At 45.0% G+C, this 20261-nt stretch overlaps 1 protein-coding gene across 1 annotated transcript; it reads left to right on the top strand.

The window, feature by feature from the left end:
• Positions 1-4896: 4896 nt before the first annotated feature.
• Positions 4897-5226, top strand: LOC130042425 (uncharacterized). Its single transcript, XM_056134598.1, has one exon. The coding sequence runs from the start codon at positions 4897-4899 to the stop codon at positions 5224-5226; it is 330 nt and encodes a 109-aa protein (XP_055990573.1).
• The last annotated feature ends 15035 nt before the right edge of the window (positions 5227-20261 follow it).

The following is a 20261-nucleotide window of genomic DNA, read 5'->3' as shown; positions in this document are numbered from 1 at the left end:
TTCCCCAAGCCAACAATTCACTGGTCTTCCTCCCCCTAGGGGCCTCTCTCAGAGGTTGAGCTTCCCCAGATCCTTCAACAGCTGCCTTTCATTTTCAGAGGTTCTCAAACTTATTTGGCTGACTGCCCCTTTTTCAGAAAAAAATATAATCACTCAATGCCGCCTAGAAATCTACAGTTACCAGACAAGAAAGTCCCACCTCCACGCCTGTTGCACCCTGTATCTGTGGTGGCTATTGTGGCTATGAACTTCTTAGATTTAGGCTAAGATTTAAGTTCCATCTGGCTCCACAGTTCCCGAAGATGGGGGTTTTCTCCCCTGGTAACTCCCCTGGTTTCTCCACTTTGGGAAATACCAAGAAAGGAAACCGTCCTCTTTCCCCTGTCTCCCGTGTCCCCTGCAGAACTCACAGCCTCCTCCACTCAGCTCTGCAGAAATAATCTCATATCTGTTCTTAACAGAATAAGAACAGGTTGATCAAATGCTTTTTTCAAGTTAAAACTCCGTGTTCTACGCAGGCTGCATAAACTTGCCTTTTTTGCTTCTGCAGAGCTTGAGAAACATAAGAACTCCATAGAGGCTTTGAAAGCAACAAAACACTGTCACTGTCACTGTCACTGTCCTACCGTTGTTCATCGATTTGTTCGAGCGGACCCAGTAACGTCTCCATTGTGACACTTGTTACTGTGTTTGGCATATCAAATACGTCACGGGTGGCTTGCCAGGACTGGTCATCGGTCGAGGGTATATGAGTACCTGCTCTCCTCTGCTAGAACTTCCAAACAAGCAACAAAACACAGGCTGACAAAATAGTAAAGGTGGAATGAAACAGGGAACTGAGAAAGTTAGTGATAAGCCGGGACTTTTACACCCAAGTTATTTGAAATAACACTAATTTAAAATAAATGGGGACATGCTAGGGGTAAAGGCAGCTCAGATAGAGAAGGGAGCACCAAATAAAAGGTGTTGGGAAGATCCGCCCAGGATGGGAGATGCATGCTGAAAGTAGACTATGGACCGAACATGATTGCCACTCAATGCCTCTTTTGCAAACCAAGCACCCAAAAGGAGAGAGAGAACAAAAGGGAATGCCCTACCACAGAGGCAGGGTGGGATGAGGGGTGGGAGGGATACTGGGATTAGTGGTGGTAGAGAATGGGCACTGGTGGAGGGATCATTGTATAACTGAAACCCAAGCACAAAAATTTATAAGTCTACAACTGTACTTCCTGGTGTTTCACTAATAAAAATTTTTTAAAAATCATAAAACAGGGGGCTAGAGCAATAGCACAGTGGGTAGGGCGTTTGCCTTACACGCAGCTGACCTAGGTTCAATTCCCAGCACCCCATATGGTCCCCCGAGCACTGCCAGGAGTAATTCTTGAGTGCATGAACCAGGATTAACTCCTGTGCATCGCCGGGTGTGACCCCCCCCAAAAAATCATAAAACAAATCAGAACACTCCAGAAGACTTTTCACAATTGTTACTCCAGTATTGAAAATTATACAAAAATAAAACAATTGTGTGGAAAAAATAAAATAAAATAAGTGGGGAGGTAGCTGTCACGCCCCCACAAACTTCTGCTGGGTGCCATCTTGGTGCATCAACAGCCCTGGTCCATAGACTCCCAATTGAATTCCAAAATGGATTAGTGCCCTACAGCGATGTCTCTGGAATCCAACCATCTACAATCTAGGATTCCAGAACTCTCCTAATATTCAAAATGAGCAATGGAAAGTAAATTACCTAGCATCTGCCCCTGACAGGCAGGCTTGAATGGTGGTAAGAAAATTTGTGTAAAACATAATACTCAAAAGTAGAGAGAGAGTATTGGGGAAATTGTCTGCCATAGAGGCAGGATGAGGACTGGGACAGGGAGGAGGGCATGGGGGGGGGGGGGGAAGGATACTGGGGACATTGGTGGTGGAGAATGTGCTCTGGTAGAGGGATGGTGTTCGATCATTCTATGGCTGAATCTCAAACATGAAAGCTTTGTAACTCTATCTCATGGTGATTCAGTAAAATTTAAAACAGAGAAAAAAGAAAAACAGAAAATAAATAAAAGAAGTGAGGAATAGTACACAGCTTTAGACATTTGCTTTGCACAGAGTGAAATCCGATTTGATCCCTGGCATCATATCTAGTTCCCTGAGCACTGCCAAGAGTGATCCCTGAGCACAGAGTCAGGAGTAAGCCCTGAGCACTGCCAGGTGTGATCTGAAAACTAAAAAAAACAATTAAATAAGGAGGATTTTCCTCCCCCACTTCCACCCCACTTATTAGGCTTAAAGAAACGGTCCTGTGGTCTCATGAGAGACTCTAATAAAATGCATGTGAGTTTTTTTTAATTTTTATTAGTGAAACACCATGAGGTACAGTTGTAGACTTACAAATTTTTGTGCTTGGGTTTCAATTATACAATGACAAAATACCCATCCTTCACCAGTGCCCATTTTTCACCACCATGGATCCTAGTATCCCTCCCACCCCAACCCCCCTATCTCACCCATCCTGCTTCTGTGGCAGGGCATTCCCCCTTGTTCTCTCTCTCTCCTTTTGGGTCCTGTGGTTTGCAAAAGAGGCATTGAGTGGCAATCATGTTCGGTCCATAGTCTACTTTCAACATGCATCTCCCATCCTGGGAGGATCCTCCCAACACCCTTTATTTGGTGCTCCCTTCTCTATCTGAGCTCTCTTTTCCCCTAGCATGTGTGGTTGGCCTCCAAGCCATGGAGCAAAATTCCTGGTACTAATCTCGGCCACTCTTGGATCTTAGTCTCCTATTTTGTTACTTTATGTTCCCCAGATGAATGCGATCTTTCTATGTCTATCCCTCTCTTTCTGACTCATTTCGCTTAACATGATACTTTCCATGTAGTCCCACTTGTACGTAAAATGCATGTGAGATTAGGGGCATCTTGACTCCAGCGTCTGTAGGGATGTACAGGGGGATTGGGATGCTGTCACCTCGATGCCTGCTCAGGGGAGGTTGGGGGGATAGGGCTAAGCATGGTGTCATGGGAAGGAAACATGGAGCCCTGAGAGCCAGTCCTGGGCTGCAAACCCTGTGACTGCACTTTGGGAAAAATAAGAAGTTGGATGCTCTGTCTCCTCCCCAGTTTGGGCTGGGGGTTCTGCTTCCTTCATGTCTCCGTATTTGGGAATCACGGAGCCAGATGGGACCTAACCCTGAGCAGTTCATTCCTCCTCTCCATCAACGTAAATGTCCCCACTTTGCTATTTTGAGAGCAAGGGCTGCAACCCCCCTCCCCACATTAGGATTTGCAATATGTTCTGAAATCCTGAAACATGGAAGATTGCAGTGAGTTTCTCAGGAGAAGGTGACCTCCAAGGTGACCTCCAAGGTCTGGGAACCCTGAGATGTGATGACAGGCCCCACATGTTGGACATCCGTCATGACCACAGAGCCAAGCTCCAAGCTACCACAGCTGCCAGCACTGGTCTAGGTCAGACCCGGAAGCAGTTGGGGGAAATGTGCTCTCCACGGCTTCCATGCACTGTCCCTAAAATTCTGTCGCGGTCTTAGGGGTGGAATATAAAAAGGAAATGAATTTAAAAATTCAAGGTGGAATTGGAACAGGACTGGGGAAGGCCCATTTGGGAAACAGTCAGCCTGACTTTCAAGGGACCATAAATTAGCAAAAGAAAGAGAAGAATGAATGGTGTGTGTGTGTGTGTGTGTGTGGTGTATAAGCAACAGCCACATTTCTTTCAAATCAGGAACAGATCTGAGCCACAATTGGCGAGCCTGAGAGGGCTACTTACATTACCTAATTGGATGAGGGTCATTTGATCATCGTCACAGACACTGCTTTAACACCACTTAATTCCTCCAACCAAAACAAATCAATCCACAGGAACTTTCAGTGGGCTTCACCTCCAAGAGTATTGTTGCCATTAACACATTCCTATAGTGCTTTTCTTTGTGCTTCATTTTGTTTTACTTTATTATCGTTTGATATTATTATTATTATAATATTTTCATATTATTATTTTACTTTTTTTATAGCTTGCCCGGAAAGCCCGGCAAGCTACCAAGGGTATCCAGGCCACACGGCAGAGCCTGGCAAGCCACCCATGAGGTACCAAATATGCCAACAACAGTCTCATTTCCCTAACCCTGAAGAAGTCTCCAGCTGAGTTGGGAAGAACAAGAGGGCTTGTACTAAGCAGATGGCGCGCAAGTCAATGGGTGGGAAGGCGCAAGAACATGCCAGCCACGGGTGGCATTGATGTCGGTGGGCCCCACGGGTAACTTATGTGACGCAGGGAGGAGAAAGACGGTCACTTTCTCCCCAACTGCCTCTGCCACCTGGGACCCAGGGTTACTGGGTTCTTGTCTCACCTCACAGAAAGAAATCTCAGGAGTAGACAAGCAGTGAAATAAATAGATTTTATTTGGAGGATTTTTTAGGTATGGAGGGAGAGAGAGAAATGTACTCAAGAGAGAACACAGGCTTCTCCAAGGGCAGAGAGCACCCCTACACACATCCTAGCATTAGACACGAAAGCATGAAAGTACACATCTCAAGAGGAGAGATGCAGGCGACACATGTGCTCGGGCACCACATGTGCTCAGCCATGGGCGCAAGCAGCACATGGGCTCGGGCAGCATATGGGCGCCCTTCCTTTGTTCAAGGTGGCCTTTATAGGGTTTCTCCAGCCTGCCCCCACGTGAAGCTTCTTCCCAGGTAAAAATCCGTTGCTAAGGAGGTTACCAGGGAGGTTGGGAGTAAAGGGGAGGTCCAAGAAGAGGAACTTCATGGAGAAGAAGCCTATATCCTCAGGGTCTGCAGATGGTCTTATCAGGTCTTTGTTTTCTGTATCCACAAGGTGGATCAGTCCTAGAATTCTTCTTCCACTAAACTTTGATAATGGAGTTTCGTTGCCAAGGGCCTTTCCCTATCTACCTGCCTACATCAGCTGAAGGAGCTGCACCGCTACCAGCTCACACAGTGGCACTACTCGAGATCCACCGCTACCAGAAGTCCACCAAGCTGCTCATCCACCAGCTGCCATTTCAGCGGCTGGTACGCGAGATTGCGCAGGACTTCAAGACCAACCTGTGCTCCCAGAGCTCAGTCGTCATGGTTCTGCAGGAGGCGTGCGAGGCCTACCTGGTGGGACTCTTTGAGGACACCAACCTCTGCGCACTCCCCATCAGGTGCATCACCATTATGCCCAAGGACATCCAGCTGACATAACGCCTCCGCAGAGAGAAAGCATAAGGTTTACAGTGCTAAAATCTCAGGGCTGGGACAAACAGAGACGCTACTGGAGCTCACTTGGGCAAATCGATGATTAATGGGATGACAGTGAAAGTGACAGTATTATAGCTTAGGAAGTTACAATAGATGGCATTTATGGTGTATATAAACAACATTACTATACGCCATGACCTTTAAAGTGCCCTTGAATCTCCACCACTGACCCTGCATGTCTGGATCTGATGTGCTCGTTAACTGTCCTAATGTCTCTGTCAGCTTAAATGGTGGCTCACTTTATGGGGACCAGGATGGGGACAATATTGTGTTGAATAAACGGACTGCCAGTGAGGACACTCGGGGCCTTCCAGGGGACCCTAAAGTTTCAACAGTGCTTGTATGTTTGTCTCATTTTCTGTGACAGATCCCCTCTGGATGGGGGTCCAAGGTGCCAATCTGATTGGTTTCTTTTTTTATTAAGAAACAATAACATACAAAGTGTTCACAGGAGAGTTGTTTCAGGCATTGCAGTGTTCCAATATTAATTTCATAATGAATGTCCTCTTCCTTCTGCCAGTATCCCAGGATTTCCTCCCACCCACCCCCCAACCTGCACTCCCAGACTCAAAACAAATTTGTTTCATAAAACTAAAAGGAATGGAAGATGGAATTATCTGACAATAAATCAATAAAAGTCTATTTGTAATAACTGGTTGCCAAATCATTTTAGCCTATGCAAATTAAGAAATCCAAATCTTTAATATAATATTTTATAGCCTATTCTCCTAATTTACATAAATAAGGTTTCTGGCATAAAAAATATCACATTAAATGATTGTTGCCACATAGAGATGAACACAGAATTAAGTCAGGGCACTACAGAGTGTCTACAAGGTGGCACATTGAGATCCGTAGCCTCATGGAATCCAGCTCATGAATCCAGAATCGTGTTCTTCTGTGGCTAGCGATGACCCTGTTAAGTCAGTCTAGGGGCAAGGAAGGACTCCAGGTAATGTAGTTAACAGTGTTGATCATTTGATGTCCAAAATGAGGTATAGTCAATAATATAGATGATAGAAATGACTGAGGCCATAAAGAGCCCTTAAAAAGGAACATAAATCAGGTCCTATAACTCTTACCTCTCACCTGTACCTGAACAGACAAAAAAAAAAAAAGTTCTCACCTATGACACCATGGCCAGAGAACAAAAGAGCCTGAGCGAGAAGAGCAGCAGAGTAAGGAGGGTTAGACCACAGAGCATCAGCAACAGACCAGCAGGCCACCGAGGGCACTAGACAGCTGGGAACACTTGGACCTGTGGACAATGAAGGACAAGACAACATGGAACCTGTGTCAGGTCTAGACATTGGACATTGGGAAAGCTGACACTATCTTCTGCTGCTAAATAAAACTAGAACATGACAGACATGGCATTTGAGAAAGCCCATGAAGCCCCTCAGGAGAGAACCTGGCTCTGTGTCATGACCCTTGTCATACCTCACTGTATGTATGCGGTTCCTTCTCATGAGACCAAGAGCTTGGTGGAGGCAAGAACTAACGTTGTTTTGTTCTTCTGTGGCTGCTCAAAACTTACCTTGTGAGTCAATGATGACTCTGCTGCTGTGTTATCCTATAGCCAACCTAGTCATGGCACCATTTCCCTGCCAGTGGCATGAGTGGGCGAAGGAAGGTCCCTGACTACAAACCTGACAGTGCAGATGAGGAGGGCAAAGAGAGCAAGCCAAGGACTGGGACAGACCACAAATTGTCTCTGGGCAAGCGTTTTCTCTCCAAGTACTTATCAAATACCATACATTTGCAAACAACATACCAAAACCCAAACATTTCTATTTTGCTTTTGTATGAGATTCTAATCCTAACTTTGATTTCAGTCTTAGAAACTGAATTTAGAAGAGATAAGAAAGGAATCTTTTGTCTTCATTCATTCCTTACTGGAAATATCCATGAGTGTTGACCCTTTGCCCTTGAATCCTCCTATTCTGATTGGCAAAGTTTGGCACCCTACTGATAGGGCACCTGCCTCTTGGGCACAGTGTTGCCCATGTATCCATTTTTCACCAACTATATGCAGAACAAAATGAACAAAAAGATAGGTCACGCTATCAGTTTGTTTTAACATTAATCCTGTAACCAGCAGAAAGTTTTTGACACCCAACTCTCTGTGGTTGCCCATTATCTTTGGATAGCGACATTTAAATGGAAAGCTTTCATCATAAATCAACAGCTAAAGCAAGAACTGTCAGCTTACTATTGTGAAACTTGGATCACCAATCAAGTTTATCTCCTGAAAATTGCTTTTGTAAAATATCATGCTGGTGCAGAGATGCCTCTGGATGCTACATCAGGCTGAGTTTTACCCAGGGCACCCTAAAGGGGATGATGGGTGACCCCCCCCCCCACCATCCACCCAAACAGAGCCCCGGCAGCCAAAAAACCTCCACACTCCAATCGCTGCCATGCTCATAAACAGACTACACAGGCTCAGGACGAGCTTCATTCCAGAATGAATCTGTTGGAAAACTCAGGTTTGAGGGTTTTGTCACTGAAATCTCCTGCTCTAACGCAGTCTGTGATGGGCAACCTCTGTTCTATCTTCCTGTTCCTCTGGGAGCCTGGCAGTCACGCCCAGGAACTGCCTCTGGAGCCATATGAGCTCATTGACTAGCAAAGATCCAGAGATTCATTAATCTCGGATGAGATCAACAAGCTGCAGAGATGCTTCTGGACCCCAAAGTCACTCTCCAGTTAAAAATTTAATTCCAGCTCTATCACCCCATTCCAAATCTTAGAATTCCTGGAGCTCATGGCTACGTTCACAACCACATGACATTTCATACTCTACACCACGAATATTCTAGGAGTAGCACACCATATTGGGTGGGATATAAAGTAGAAAGAAACCAATCTTGATTAAGAAAATATTATTAGCAAACAAGACCTCACCTGTAACAAGATGTTAGAAATCTCTTATACAAGGACTTAATGGCTGCAGGGTGCTACACAACAATCTTCATACACTTTCTTCTAAGGAAAATTTTTGGTCATTTTAGCAAATTATTCATAACAATCAATACAAAATGAATTATTTAGGGGATGCTGTTGGGGCAGGTTTGGGTGGTGGTTGGGTAAATTGAAAATAATGGTGATGACGGGGCTGCAGCGATAGCACAGCAGGTAGGGCGTTTGCCTTGCACACGGCCAACCAGGGTTCGATTCCCAGCATCCCATATGGTCCCCCGAGCACCTCCAGGAGTAATTCCTGAGTGAAGAGCCAGGAGTAACCCCTGTGCATCGCCGGGTGTGACCAAAGAAGAAAAAAAAGAAAGAAAAGAATAGTGATGGAAAGGTATAAAGTTGTGGGATTGGTGTTGGAATATTGAATGTAATAAATCATCATGAACAACTGTAGCACTGTAGCACTGTCCTCCCGTTGTTCATCAATTTGCTCGATCAGGCACCAGCAACGTCTCACAACAAATTGTGAGAATTTTTGTGACTATTTTTGGCATATTGAATACGCCACAGGGAGCTTGCCAGGCTTTGCCATGCAGGCAAGATACTCTCGGTAGCTTGCCAGGCGCTCCAAGAGGGGCGGAGGAATCGAACTCGGGTCGACTGCATGCAAGGCAAATGCCTCACTCACTGTGCTATCATTCCAGCCCAGGAACAATACTAATATATATAATCAGAATTTAAATTTATAAAAATAAAATTTTAAAAATAATTTTTAAAATATCATACTGATAAAAAGTATAATTTGTAATTATAATTTCTACATATAGTGGGTTCACATTATATGAATGCCTATGAAAGTTACAAGTAATTTATAATTAAAATTCCTATTTATAGCATTCAGATAATAATAAAACATTAAAAACATAAAATTTTTATTTGCAATTTTTACCCTCCAAAAAGCCATATTTACATAGCCAGAAAAACACACACACCAAAAAAAAAAAAAACTGAGTAGCCATAATCTTTGCTGACAGAAACTTCCAATGCAAAAGGTTAATTATTTTTCTAAAGTTTGAATGAAGTTCTTAACTTGTTTGCTTGCTTCTCTTTGTCAAAATTCTGAGCATTTTACGTAAAGGGATAAGAAACCCTGTAGTTGATAGACTTCTACAACTTTGAACTTTAATATAACTTCATGAAAAACAAAACGCTACATCACTGTCAGGCAAACAGACATACAAGGTAAGGAAGCAGAATAGAAGACCCCAAAATTGGGCCCAAATACATAGAAACTCTCAAATCAATGAGGAAAAGATAGCTATGTAAATGCAGGGTGCTAAGACAATGAATCACCATCTGGAAAAAGTTAGGTTCCAGGGAATCATAAATTTAAATAGAAAACCAAAGCCATAAAATTACTAGAAGAAAACACAAGCAAATTCCTCCACAACTCTGGACAGAGGAATGCCTTTCAAACCAGCCCTCAAAATCCAGAGCCATGAAAAAAAAAAAAAACAGGACAAGTTTATTACAGGAAAAATAAAGCATTTCTACTAGAATTTTTAAGTAAAACCCAAAAATAAGTGACAAACTGACCAAGACAATCATTCATGACATGTCATAAACAAAAGCCTCATTTCCTAGTATGTAAACAATTCCCAGAGATTGAAGAGAGACCAACACCCAGAAACCTTCCCAGAGCCCTTGCCAGCACTCTGAATCCACGAAATTTCTTTCTTTTTCACTTTTTTGATTTTGGCGCCACACCCAGCTCAACACTCAGGAATCACTCCTGGATGGGCTCAAGGGAACCATCAGGGATGCCTGGGATCGAACCTGGCTCAGCAGCACAAGGCAAGCTCTGTATTACGTGCAGTAATATCCCTTCGGCCCCGTGAATCTATGAAATTTTGGTGAAAACTATGGAACTGTCAGACACTGAGGAGGCAGGCAGAACAAAGTGTGTACCGGGGCTGGAGAGATAGCACAGTGTGTAGGGCCTTTGCCTTGCACATGGCCGACCTGGGTTCGATTCCCAGCATCCCATATGGTCCCCTGAGCACCGCCAGGGGTGACTCCTGAGTGCAAAGCCAGAAGTAACCCCTGTGCATCGCTAGGTGTGACCTGAAAAAGCAAAACAGAACAAAAGAAAACAAAACAAAGAACGAAGTGTGTACCTGGTCTGCTGGAGACCTCCGAGGCACTGGTCCTGCAACCATGCCCAGAGCAGAACTTCAGCAGCCCTCAGGCATGCAGATGCATTTGCTCTCAGCATCAGAACCTTCTACAGGAGCTAGAGGGATAGCACAGCAGGTAGGGAGTTTGCCTTGCATGCAGACGACCCGGGTTCGATTCCCAGCATCCCATATGGTCCCCCCAAGTACCACCAGGAATAATTCCTGAGCACAGAACCAGAAGTAACCTTGCACATCGCTGGGTGTGACCCAAAAATGAAAAAAAAAAAAAAGAACCTTCTACAGACCAGCTTTCCACAAGCCAGATGCCAGATGACATGCACATAGTGTTGTTATTCACTACAGACTGACTTCTCAGTACACCTAGTGATAAATGCAAAATACCAGAAATACATATCTGTACTAGCTGGGTTACGGACACAGGCAGATACACTTCTCTTTGGAGAAGAACGATGACTGAGAAACATGTCAGTGATAGAGTATTATTCGGGGGACTAAGAAAGGAATAAAGTCATCTGGGGAACATAAAGTAACAAAAGAGGAGACTAACACCCAAGAATGGCCGAGATTAGTACCAGGAATTTTATTCCATGGCTTGGAGGCCAACCACACATGCAAGGGGAAAAAAGGGAGCTCAGATAGAGAAGGAAACACCAAATAAAGGTGTTGGGAGGATCCTCCCAAGATGGGAGAAGCATGCTGAAAGTAGACTATAGACCAAACATTATTGTCACCCATTGCCTCTTTCGCAAACCACAACACCCAATAAGAGAGAACAAAAGGGAATGCCCTGCCACAGAGGCAGGGTGAGATGGGGAGGATGGGGGGTGGGAGGGATACTGGGATCCGTGGTTGTGGGAAATGGACACTGGTGGAGGGATGGTCATTTGATCATTGTATAATTGAAACCCAAGCACAAAAATTTGTAAGTCTACAACTGTACCTCATATATCTCACTAATAAAAAAAAAGAAAGGAATAAAGTCAGAATGCATATTCACTGCTTTGTATTTATATCAATGACACACAAAAAAAACTAGGAAATAAGTCAGGGGCAGCGTACAGAACCCAGTGGTGAAACGCAGGCAAGAGGCAGTCACTTTTAGTCCATTTGAAACCTATGAAAGTAGCACCTGTTTTTGCTTTTAAAAAAATTCTTACGGGGTCACTATAAAAGCAAAGCAATTACTAATCTTCAAAACTAAACACAGAACTGGTATACAAAATGGAGAACTGAGAATTCTCAAAAATAATGTCCAGGCTGGAGGGAATGTACAGCTGGTAAGGTGCTGGCTTTGCATGCTACCAATCTGAGTTCGGTCCCCAGCACCCCATATGATCCCCCAAGCTGAGCAGGAATAATCCCTGAGCATAGCCAGATATGGTCAAAAATATTAAATATAATAATAATGTCAGAAGTGAATGGGTCAGGGGTTGATCCTGGACCACTGTGAGTTCACCCACCTCTGGGTTTCTCTCACAAGGTGATTTTGTTGACTGTATCATCTCTCGAGGGATGGCGGGGGGTGGGGGTGGGGGTGCGACAGCTCTTCCCCTAGCCGCCCGCATTTGGGGTGGGCTGGGCCACTTCCCTAGCTGGGGCGGCCTGGGCCATAGGGCAGATGGTGGAAAAAACGAGGGCCAAGCTGGTTGGTTGATCAGTTGCCGTTTATTCCATTCTCCCCACGCGCCTGCCCCAGTCTCTTTGAGCCCCTCATTCTAGTCTCCACTGCCCCCCTTCCTGTCTCTCCTGCTCATCTCTCTGCACTCCATCTCTCAGCCCGGGCTCTCTCTCTCTCTCTCTCTCTCTCTCTCTCTCTCTCTCTCTCTCTCTCTCTCTCTCTCTCTCTCTCCACGTGACTGCTCCTGTATTCTTCTACATTCTTCTCTCTCTGTCCCCCTTGCTAACCTCTCCACGGTCCATCTTGCAGCCCTGCTCTCTCTCACTCTCCACCTCTCTTGTCTCTCCAACTCCCCAGCACTCTGGATTGACACTGCCCTCAGTCCAAATCAACATAAAAAAGCCCTTCCAGAGCCACCAAGTTCAAAGGGAACACCACCCAAAAGGTATTCCAAAGCCCTTCCTGACTGCCCAAGGGCAAAATACCTCCTAAGGTGTTTTTCTCCTTTCCTCAGTCCAATAACTCTCTCAACATCTCAATACTAGTTATTTTTGTATGGACCCAGTAAGAGATAACATTGAGGCTTGTAGGGCAGCTCTCCTGGGAACATCTTGTCACGAACTCAGACTACAGAGCTCAGGCCAGATTAATCATTCCTAACCCTAGCAGGGTCCGAATCTAGTTATTACTTTTTGGATCATGACAGCATTTTTCCATGACCAAGCTCTTAATTTATAGTTAAGCATTATGGCACTTTGACCAGGCCCATCTTGATGCCAGGGTAGCACATAGCTCACCGCTTGCCCCAGTTCCATCCAATCCCATGTCGGGACCCTGCTTTTGGGGGCGCTAGGAAGAAAGGGCAGCTGAGGCTTAGATGAGAGAACAGATGCCCAGGAGGAAAATATCACTGAGAGCCACATAACAAAAGCATAGCATATACTGTCTTCTTGTGTCCATACAAAAAGGACATTGCTCTGAATAAACTATGCAAAAGACATAGGGAGAAGAGAAAAACAATATTTACAAGTCAACAGAGCACAAAAAAAGATGTTACAAATAAACACAGAGGAGTGGAGCACTGTGATGGGAGCAGCCCAATATACCTAAACTACCTGAGGCTATGCAGGAAGGACTAAACAGTGTTATCCTACAAGGGTGGATTCCTTTTGACATCTTTCCTGCCATTCTACTGGGTATACTGACGCTGACAAGAAGCTTGGGGACTTTGAACACAGAGAGAGGAGCTTAAAAGCAGGTGTGAGCTGTTTGTCTTTACACCAGGCACATAGAACGGTGCTTTCCTCTTACAGGCGTGCTTCGTTTTTATTTCTGTTCCATAGCTACATCACAGCCTGATGCAAGTACAAAACAGATCTGGAGAAAATAAGCTTGAATCAAGCTGGGAAAACAGAATGTGCACTTTAACTGTTTCAAAAACAGATGCATACAATCAATTTCAACAATGACAACAATTAATGTGTCAAAAACACGTGACACAAGCCAACTCGCCTTCCCCCCTGGAAGAAACGGGGAGTGTTCGCTCTCTTGGGGGACCCTTTCCCGCCAAACCACCCGGGCTAATGGCAACAGACACACCAAATCTGCCAGCACTAGGAAATGAAAGACAAAAACAGGAGACATTCAAAAGCAATAGAGCAAGTGGAAAAAATAAGGAGGAATGAATGCGTTGATTCTGAGCAAATTTAAAATATTGAATTAAGCACACAGATTTGGAAATAAAGTAATAGAAAACATCATGTCCTAGGAAGGTTAGGCTGAGGGCATCTTCAGATAGGCGCTATTTTCTCCAAGTCCCTATCCAGATCACAAGAAGACAGTATGACAGTTTCAAATTCATGGAGCTGTTTAACTCATAATGTAGATCTTGAGGCCTGGAGAAACAGCTCTGTGGTTTAAAATGCCTGCCCCATGAGCACCAGGTCAAGAGTTCAATCTCCAGGATAGTCACATGCACTGAGCAAGATGTTGGCAGCTCTGCGGCTCTGATTCCCAATGCTGTAAGTGTTCCTGGCCACACTGCAGTCAGATGTGTGCAAGCAACACAAAGGGGTACAGCCCTGGCAAGCGTTTGGATGAGCACTGAGTGATGCCCCGCCAGCACCCCAACCAGAACTTCTGTGCCACAACTCCAAGTGTGACCCCAGTAAGCAACGTGGCTGAGTGTGTGAGCACCACAACCTGATGCATGATCCTCAGCGTGTACCACAGTTCCAAAGGGAAACCCCGCAGTCACACGTGTGTATAACTCCCAACCATCACAACAGCATCAGTGACAACAACACTGAAAAGAAGGTGAGGGGAAGGAATAGCAGGGACCCATAGACATCCTCATGGCAAAAATGGAAAACGAGATGGAAGGGTCTCAGAGCCTGTAATCTGCTTCAATAAAAACATCAGACAATGACTCAAGGCCCCACTGAAGCAAACCACTGGGTGCCGGTTCACAAGTGGACTTGGCAATTTCAGAGCCATCTTTGACATGGGAAAATACTTCCTTGGGTCACGGGACCATACATAGTTTCACACCCTCTGGTAGAGGAGGAGACACAGAACCCCACAACCAAGAGTTGGTCTTTTCTGATGATTTCTTAAGTGCCAGGTCTTTGCAATTTTATTTCCTCCTCCCACCAGTATGATGTTGGTGCCAGTAGCATCCGCCTTTCAAGAGAAAGGAAATGGAACTTGGGAAAGTTAAGCAATAGACCTCCTAATTCAGCTACCAAGTAGCAAATCAAAGTTTCCATTTGAGCCAGACCTAGAGCACCATCAAGCCTCTTGGATCCAGCGTTAACTCATCCATTAAAGCCCGAGGCTCAGTTAGACTCTGAGGACAGGTAGGCAGGAGTGAATCTCCATGTTATCTCTGAGCAAGACCCCCTTGGGTCACTTACTAACTCATTCTGTGCCTGTGCCTCCATTGACTCATAGTCAACACAAAAAATGTCATTAGCCGGCACTTTACAGTGTTCTTACCAGAATTAAGTGAGGCAATAAACTAAAATCACTTAAAAGCATGTCTGTACTCCACATTATATGTTCAAGAGTCTTAGCTCCTAAGAAGATGATGGGGATTATCTTCCAAAACAATGAATGCTCCTGAGATTTCTCAGAGCCATCAGGAAAAGCTGACTTTATAATTAATAAACTGAACAGAAAAAGCAGTTTGTCATGGTCCTTTTCAATTTTCTGCTCAAAACATTGACGTGTTTTATGGAGCCTGCCTTGATTTTCCTCCCAAAAGGTCATTACAAAGAGCAATAAGGTTAGATAAGCAAGATTCTATTGCTGGTGAGAACATTATCTGACTCAAAATGACAAAGACCATCTAACCATATTGATTATACATCCCATATATTTGTATTTTTATCAACAACGTGCTTGCTATGAATGTCAATTCTTTAAAAAAAAAAACAGCATAACAGAATCAGAACAATAGAGCATCTATATCTTGCAGAGTTTATTTTTATGAAGTACTACACAGCTCTAAAAGATAAAATTATACAATTGGGCCCGCTCGAGCTACAATATAGATCAAACTGGAAGATACGCTGAGTATGGCAAGTCAGAGGGAGTAGGCCAATACCAGATGATCTAACTCATCTGCAGAATATAATGAGACAACACAAGGGAAAAGTCAATATCAAACCTTGACAAACCTTGGTTTTATTGGGTTTTTTAATTTATTGAGGTACTGTGGCTGGAGTAATAGCACAGCAGGTAAGGCGTTTGCCTCGCATGGGGCCCACCTGGGTTTGATTCCTCCGCCCCTCTCAGAGAGTCTGGCAAGCTACCGAGAATATCCCGCCTGCACGGCAGAGCCTGACAAGCTCTCCATGCATTTTCAATATGCCAAAGACAGTAACAACAAGTCTCACAATGGAGATGTTACTGGTGCCCACTCGAGAAAATTGATGACTAACAGGAGGATAGTGCTACAGTGCAGTGCTACCATGACTTACAGTAATGTTAACAATGCTGTTATCCTTGTACATAATTTCAACACCACACCCATCGCCAGTGTACCCACTCCCTCCAGCAAGGACCCTAGTAGTGCCCCTCCCTTTCAACCTTTACCCCCTGACTGTCAGATGTGTGGATCAGTTCTTCTGTTGTGTTGCCTTTGACCCTTTGTTGGTCACAAATCACAAATCACAAATCATCCTGTTATTCGTCGATTGCCTCGAGCAGGCCCCAGTAACGTCTCTTTCATCCTAGCCCTGAGATTATATTCAAGGCTCTTTAGGAGAATGAGACCCTTTGTTGGTACCTTGTTTATATCTTTAAGTCCTACAAATGAGAGAGATAATTCTCTATCTGTCCTTTCCTTCCAAGTGACTTGACTCAGTATGATGACATCTAGTTTTACCCACGTCACTTCAAATCACATTATTTTGTTCTTGCTTAGAGTTGCATAGTATTTTGTTTTGTATATTTACCACTGCATTTCTTATTTTTTAACACTACCTCCACTACCCAGCTGTCGCCACACTCCAGGACGCTTTCCGGACCCGCGTGGCAGATCCAGCCGAGACTCACGCCCGACTGAAGACCCACAGAGCAGGATAAGCGAACTCTCTGAGACCTTGGACTCCAGCTCGGCGGACCCAGGGACAGAGTTTCTCTGCTTGCTCCCACCAACCACAGGTGACAAAGGGATTCTAATCAGGAGCCCCACCCTACCCTGCCCTGTCTGCTTCCATCAACCACCCAGGGATCGGATTGCGCACAGAAGACCCACCCAACCCAGATAAATACCCCACTGGCAGACTTCCACTATCGACACCACCTCCACTACCCAGCCGTCGCCACACTCCAAGAAGCTTTCCGGACCCACACGACACATCATAAGACACTAAATACCCATCTTCCGGAATTGTCGTACCATATTTGATAGGGTTCAAATATGGTAACACCTACAAGGGTGATTAGAGGTCGCCCCAAAAGCCTCTATCCCTCTCGGAAAGACTGGCAAGCTACCTAGAGTATTCCGCCCGCACAGAAGAGTCTGGCAAGCTAACCGTTTGTGTATTCGATATGCCAAAACCAGTAACTACAACTGGTCTCATTCACCTGCCCGTGAAGGCTTCACCGACATGGCGACATGGCAGCACTGAGAAGGATGAGAAAGGAGAGGCTGACAAAATCTCAAGGCCGAACTAGGCTGCCACAATGAAGGAAGACAAAAATGATCGTCTGTACTTTCAATGCATGTATGCTAGCATCAGATGCATCCATCGAGGACCTGATGGTACAAGCGCGAATGATCAAGTACGACATCATTGGTCTGACCGAGACCAGAAGGCACAAATCTCACCATGCTGTTTTCGACACTGGAGAAGAATTTTTCCTAGGAACATGAGATAAAAGAGGTGTCGGAGGCGTCAGTGTCCTTGTCAACACAAACTTGGCCAAAAGCATTGATTCATTCAAATGCCTAACAACCTGAATCCGACGTTTACATTTGAATAGATGTGGCTCACTGCTGGCAGTTTCTATCTTCGTTGTCTACGCACCAACATCTCACTATGATGAAAGAGAAATCGAGAAGTTCTACATGGAGCTGGAGAAGTTCTATAAAGAAGATCACACCTTCTTGGGTGATTTTAATGCCAAGATAGGACCGAGAAGATCAGCTGAAGAACTTCACATCGGGACCCATGGCCTAGAATGGAACGAACAGGGTGAGAGACTGTCTGAGTTCATCATGTCGACCAAGACCATCCATGGTAACTCACAGTTCCAGAAGGCAGAATCTAAACGTTGGACATGAGAGTCTCCCGGTGGATGATTCCACAACAAAATAGACCACATCATATTCAATCGACGGTTTTGCCTGACTGATGTCGCTGTTGTCCCAAAATTTCGAACGGGATCGGACCACCGTCTTCTTCGTGCAAAATTCTACTTCACAGAGCGGGAAGAAAGGGCTGCAAAGTTCAAAAAGAGAACTTCCAGAACGACCACCAACTGGGAACTCTTTGACACTATTGCGGCAACATGGGAAGATGCCATTGTTGACAACATTGACGAGGAATACGATCGACTGGTTCAGCACCTCCATGAATGTGCGAGGAACGCCAAGAGAGAGATAGCCACAAAAAAACGCCTGTCTTCAAAAACTCTTGAGCTAATTCGCCAGCGTGGTTTGGCGCATGCCTGAGGCAACCGCAAGTTAACGTCCGAGCTCGCAAAGCAGTGCAGAGATGCTATCAAGGAAGACCTCAAAGAGAGAAGAGCAGAAGTACTGGTAGATGCGGCAGAAGCCAGGAAAAGTATTCTTTACGCCCGCCTGTCCTTCGCCAACTACAAGACCAAGATGACTGCCCTCTGACGTGCTGATGGATCCATCACAGCCTCCAGAACGGCAATGGAGAAGATTATCCATGACTTCTACTCAAATCTCTTCGATAGCCATGTCCACTTGTCGACATACCAAATTCCACAGGATGGATATGTCGTTCCCAACGTTCTCCCTTCCGAAATCCGACATGCCATTTCGTCGGTAAAGAAACAAACAGCACCCGACCCAGACAAGGTCAGACCTGAACACCTGAAGAACCTGCCATCAGTACTCATCAATACACTGGCTGGGCTCTTCACTCGCTACCTGTCTGAATGCAAGGTTCCGTCCCAATGGAAAACCAGCAGGACCATACTACTGTTCAAGAAGGGAGAGATCCATGACATTGGCAACTATAGCCCTATCTGCCTATTGTCTGTCATCTACAAGTTGTTCACTTGAGTCATCCTAAATAGGATTGGCAGAACACTAGATGAAGGACAACCATGCGAGCAAGCCGGGTTCCACAAAGGATTCAGCACCATCGACCATATCCACACAATAATCAAACTCATTAAGGTTTCTCGGGAGTTCAAGATGCCGCTCTGTTTAACGTTCATTGATTTAAAGAAGGCCTTTGATTCTGTTGAGATGGAAGCGGTCATTGAAGCCCTAGCCAATCAGGGCATTCAAGCCCAATACATCAAGATCCTCCGTGAGCTGTATTGCGGATTCACTACCAGGATCTCACCATTCTACAAAGAAGTGATCGTTGATGTCAAGAGAGGGGTTCGGCAGGGTGATACCATTTCACCGAAACTCTTCAGTGCCACCCTCGAGAACTTCATGCGACGACTGGAATGGGAAGGAATGGGAGTGAAGATAGATGGTCGGCAATTACACCACCTCCGCTTTGCTGATGACATTGTTTTAATAACACCAAACATCAGCCAAGCAGCACAAATGCTGGCCGACTTTGACCGTGAGTGTGGAAAGGTAGGACTACAGCTGAATCTTACGAAGACAATGTTTATGAGAAACAGCCTCGTTCCTGACGCCCCATTCACTCTCAACGGAACAACCATCTCCGAATGCAACAGCTATGTGTACCTAGGTCGAGAAGTCAACATGACAAATGACCTTGCACCTGAGCTGCGTAGGAGGAAGAGAGTGGCTTGGAACGCCTTCAAGAACGTCGAAGAAATAGCTAAGAGGATGAAGAACCTCCGGCTCCAGGCACATCTGTTTGATTCCACTGTTCTTCCTGCATTAACATATGCCTCAGAGACCTGGGCCCTACGCAAACAGGATGAGAACGCTATTCAGGTCTCCCAAAGCAGAATAGAAAGAGCTATGCTTGGAATATCACGTTTCACTCAAATGAGAGAAATAAATCCGGAGTTCCGACATCCATCGACGATCAAGAATCAGGGACGCTGTCTCATTTGCCAAGGTGTCAAAAATCAGATGGGCTGGTCACGTAATGAGATTTAAAGACGACCACTGGACTAGAGCTGTTACTGACTGGATTCCACGGGATGTCAAAAGACCGCGTGGCCGCCCACCTACCAGATGGTCAGACTTCTTCATCAAGATCATGAACGATCGGTTTGAGGCTCTTCATGTTCTCAGAGCGAACAGATGCCATTGGGCTACACTAGCACGCAACAGGGACAAATGGAGACGTTACTGGCGCCCGCTCGAGCAAATCGATGACTAACGGGAAGTTAAGTGATTAAGTGATAAGTGATATTTACCACAGTTTCTTGATCCATTTATCTGCAATTGGGCATTTGGGTTGTTTCCATCTCTTGGTTATTGTACTAAGTGCTACAGTGAACAAGAGTGTCTATCTACTCTGCCAAATTAATGTTTTTGTGTTTCCAGAGCAGATGTCAAGTAGTGTGGCATTGCTTGGATATACAGGAGTTCTATTCTG

This window comes from Sorex fumeus, unplaced genomic scaffold (assembly GCF_029834395.1).
Source record: "Sorex fumeus unplaced genomic scaffold, SorFum_2.1 ptg000100l, whole genome shotgun sequence".
Lineage (NCBI taxonomy): Eukaryota > Metazoa > Chordata > Mammalia > Eulipotyphla > Soricidae > Sorex > Sorex fumeus.
The sequence above is the reverse complement of the archived record's forward strand: the minus strand, read 5'-3'. Positions and strand labels throughout refer to the sequence as shown.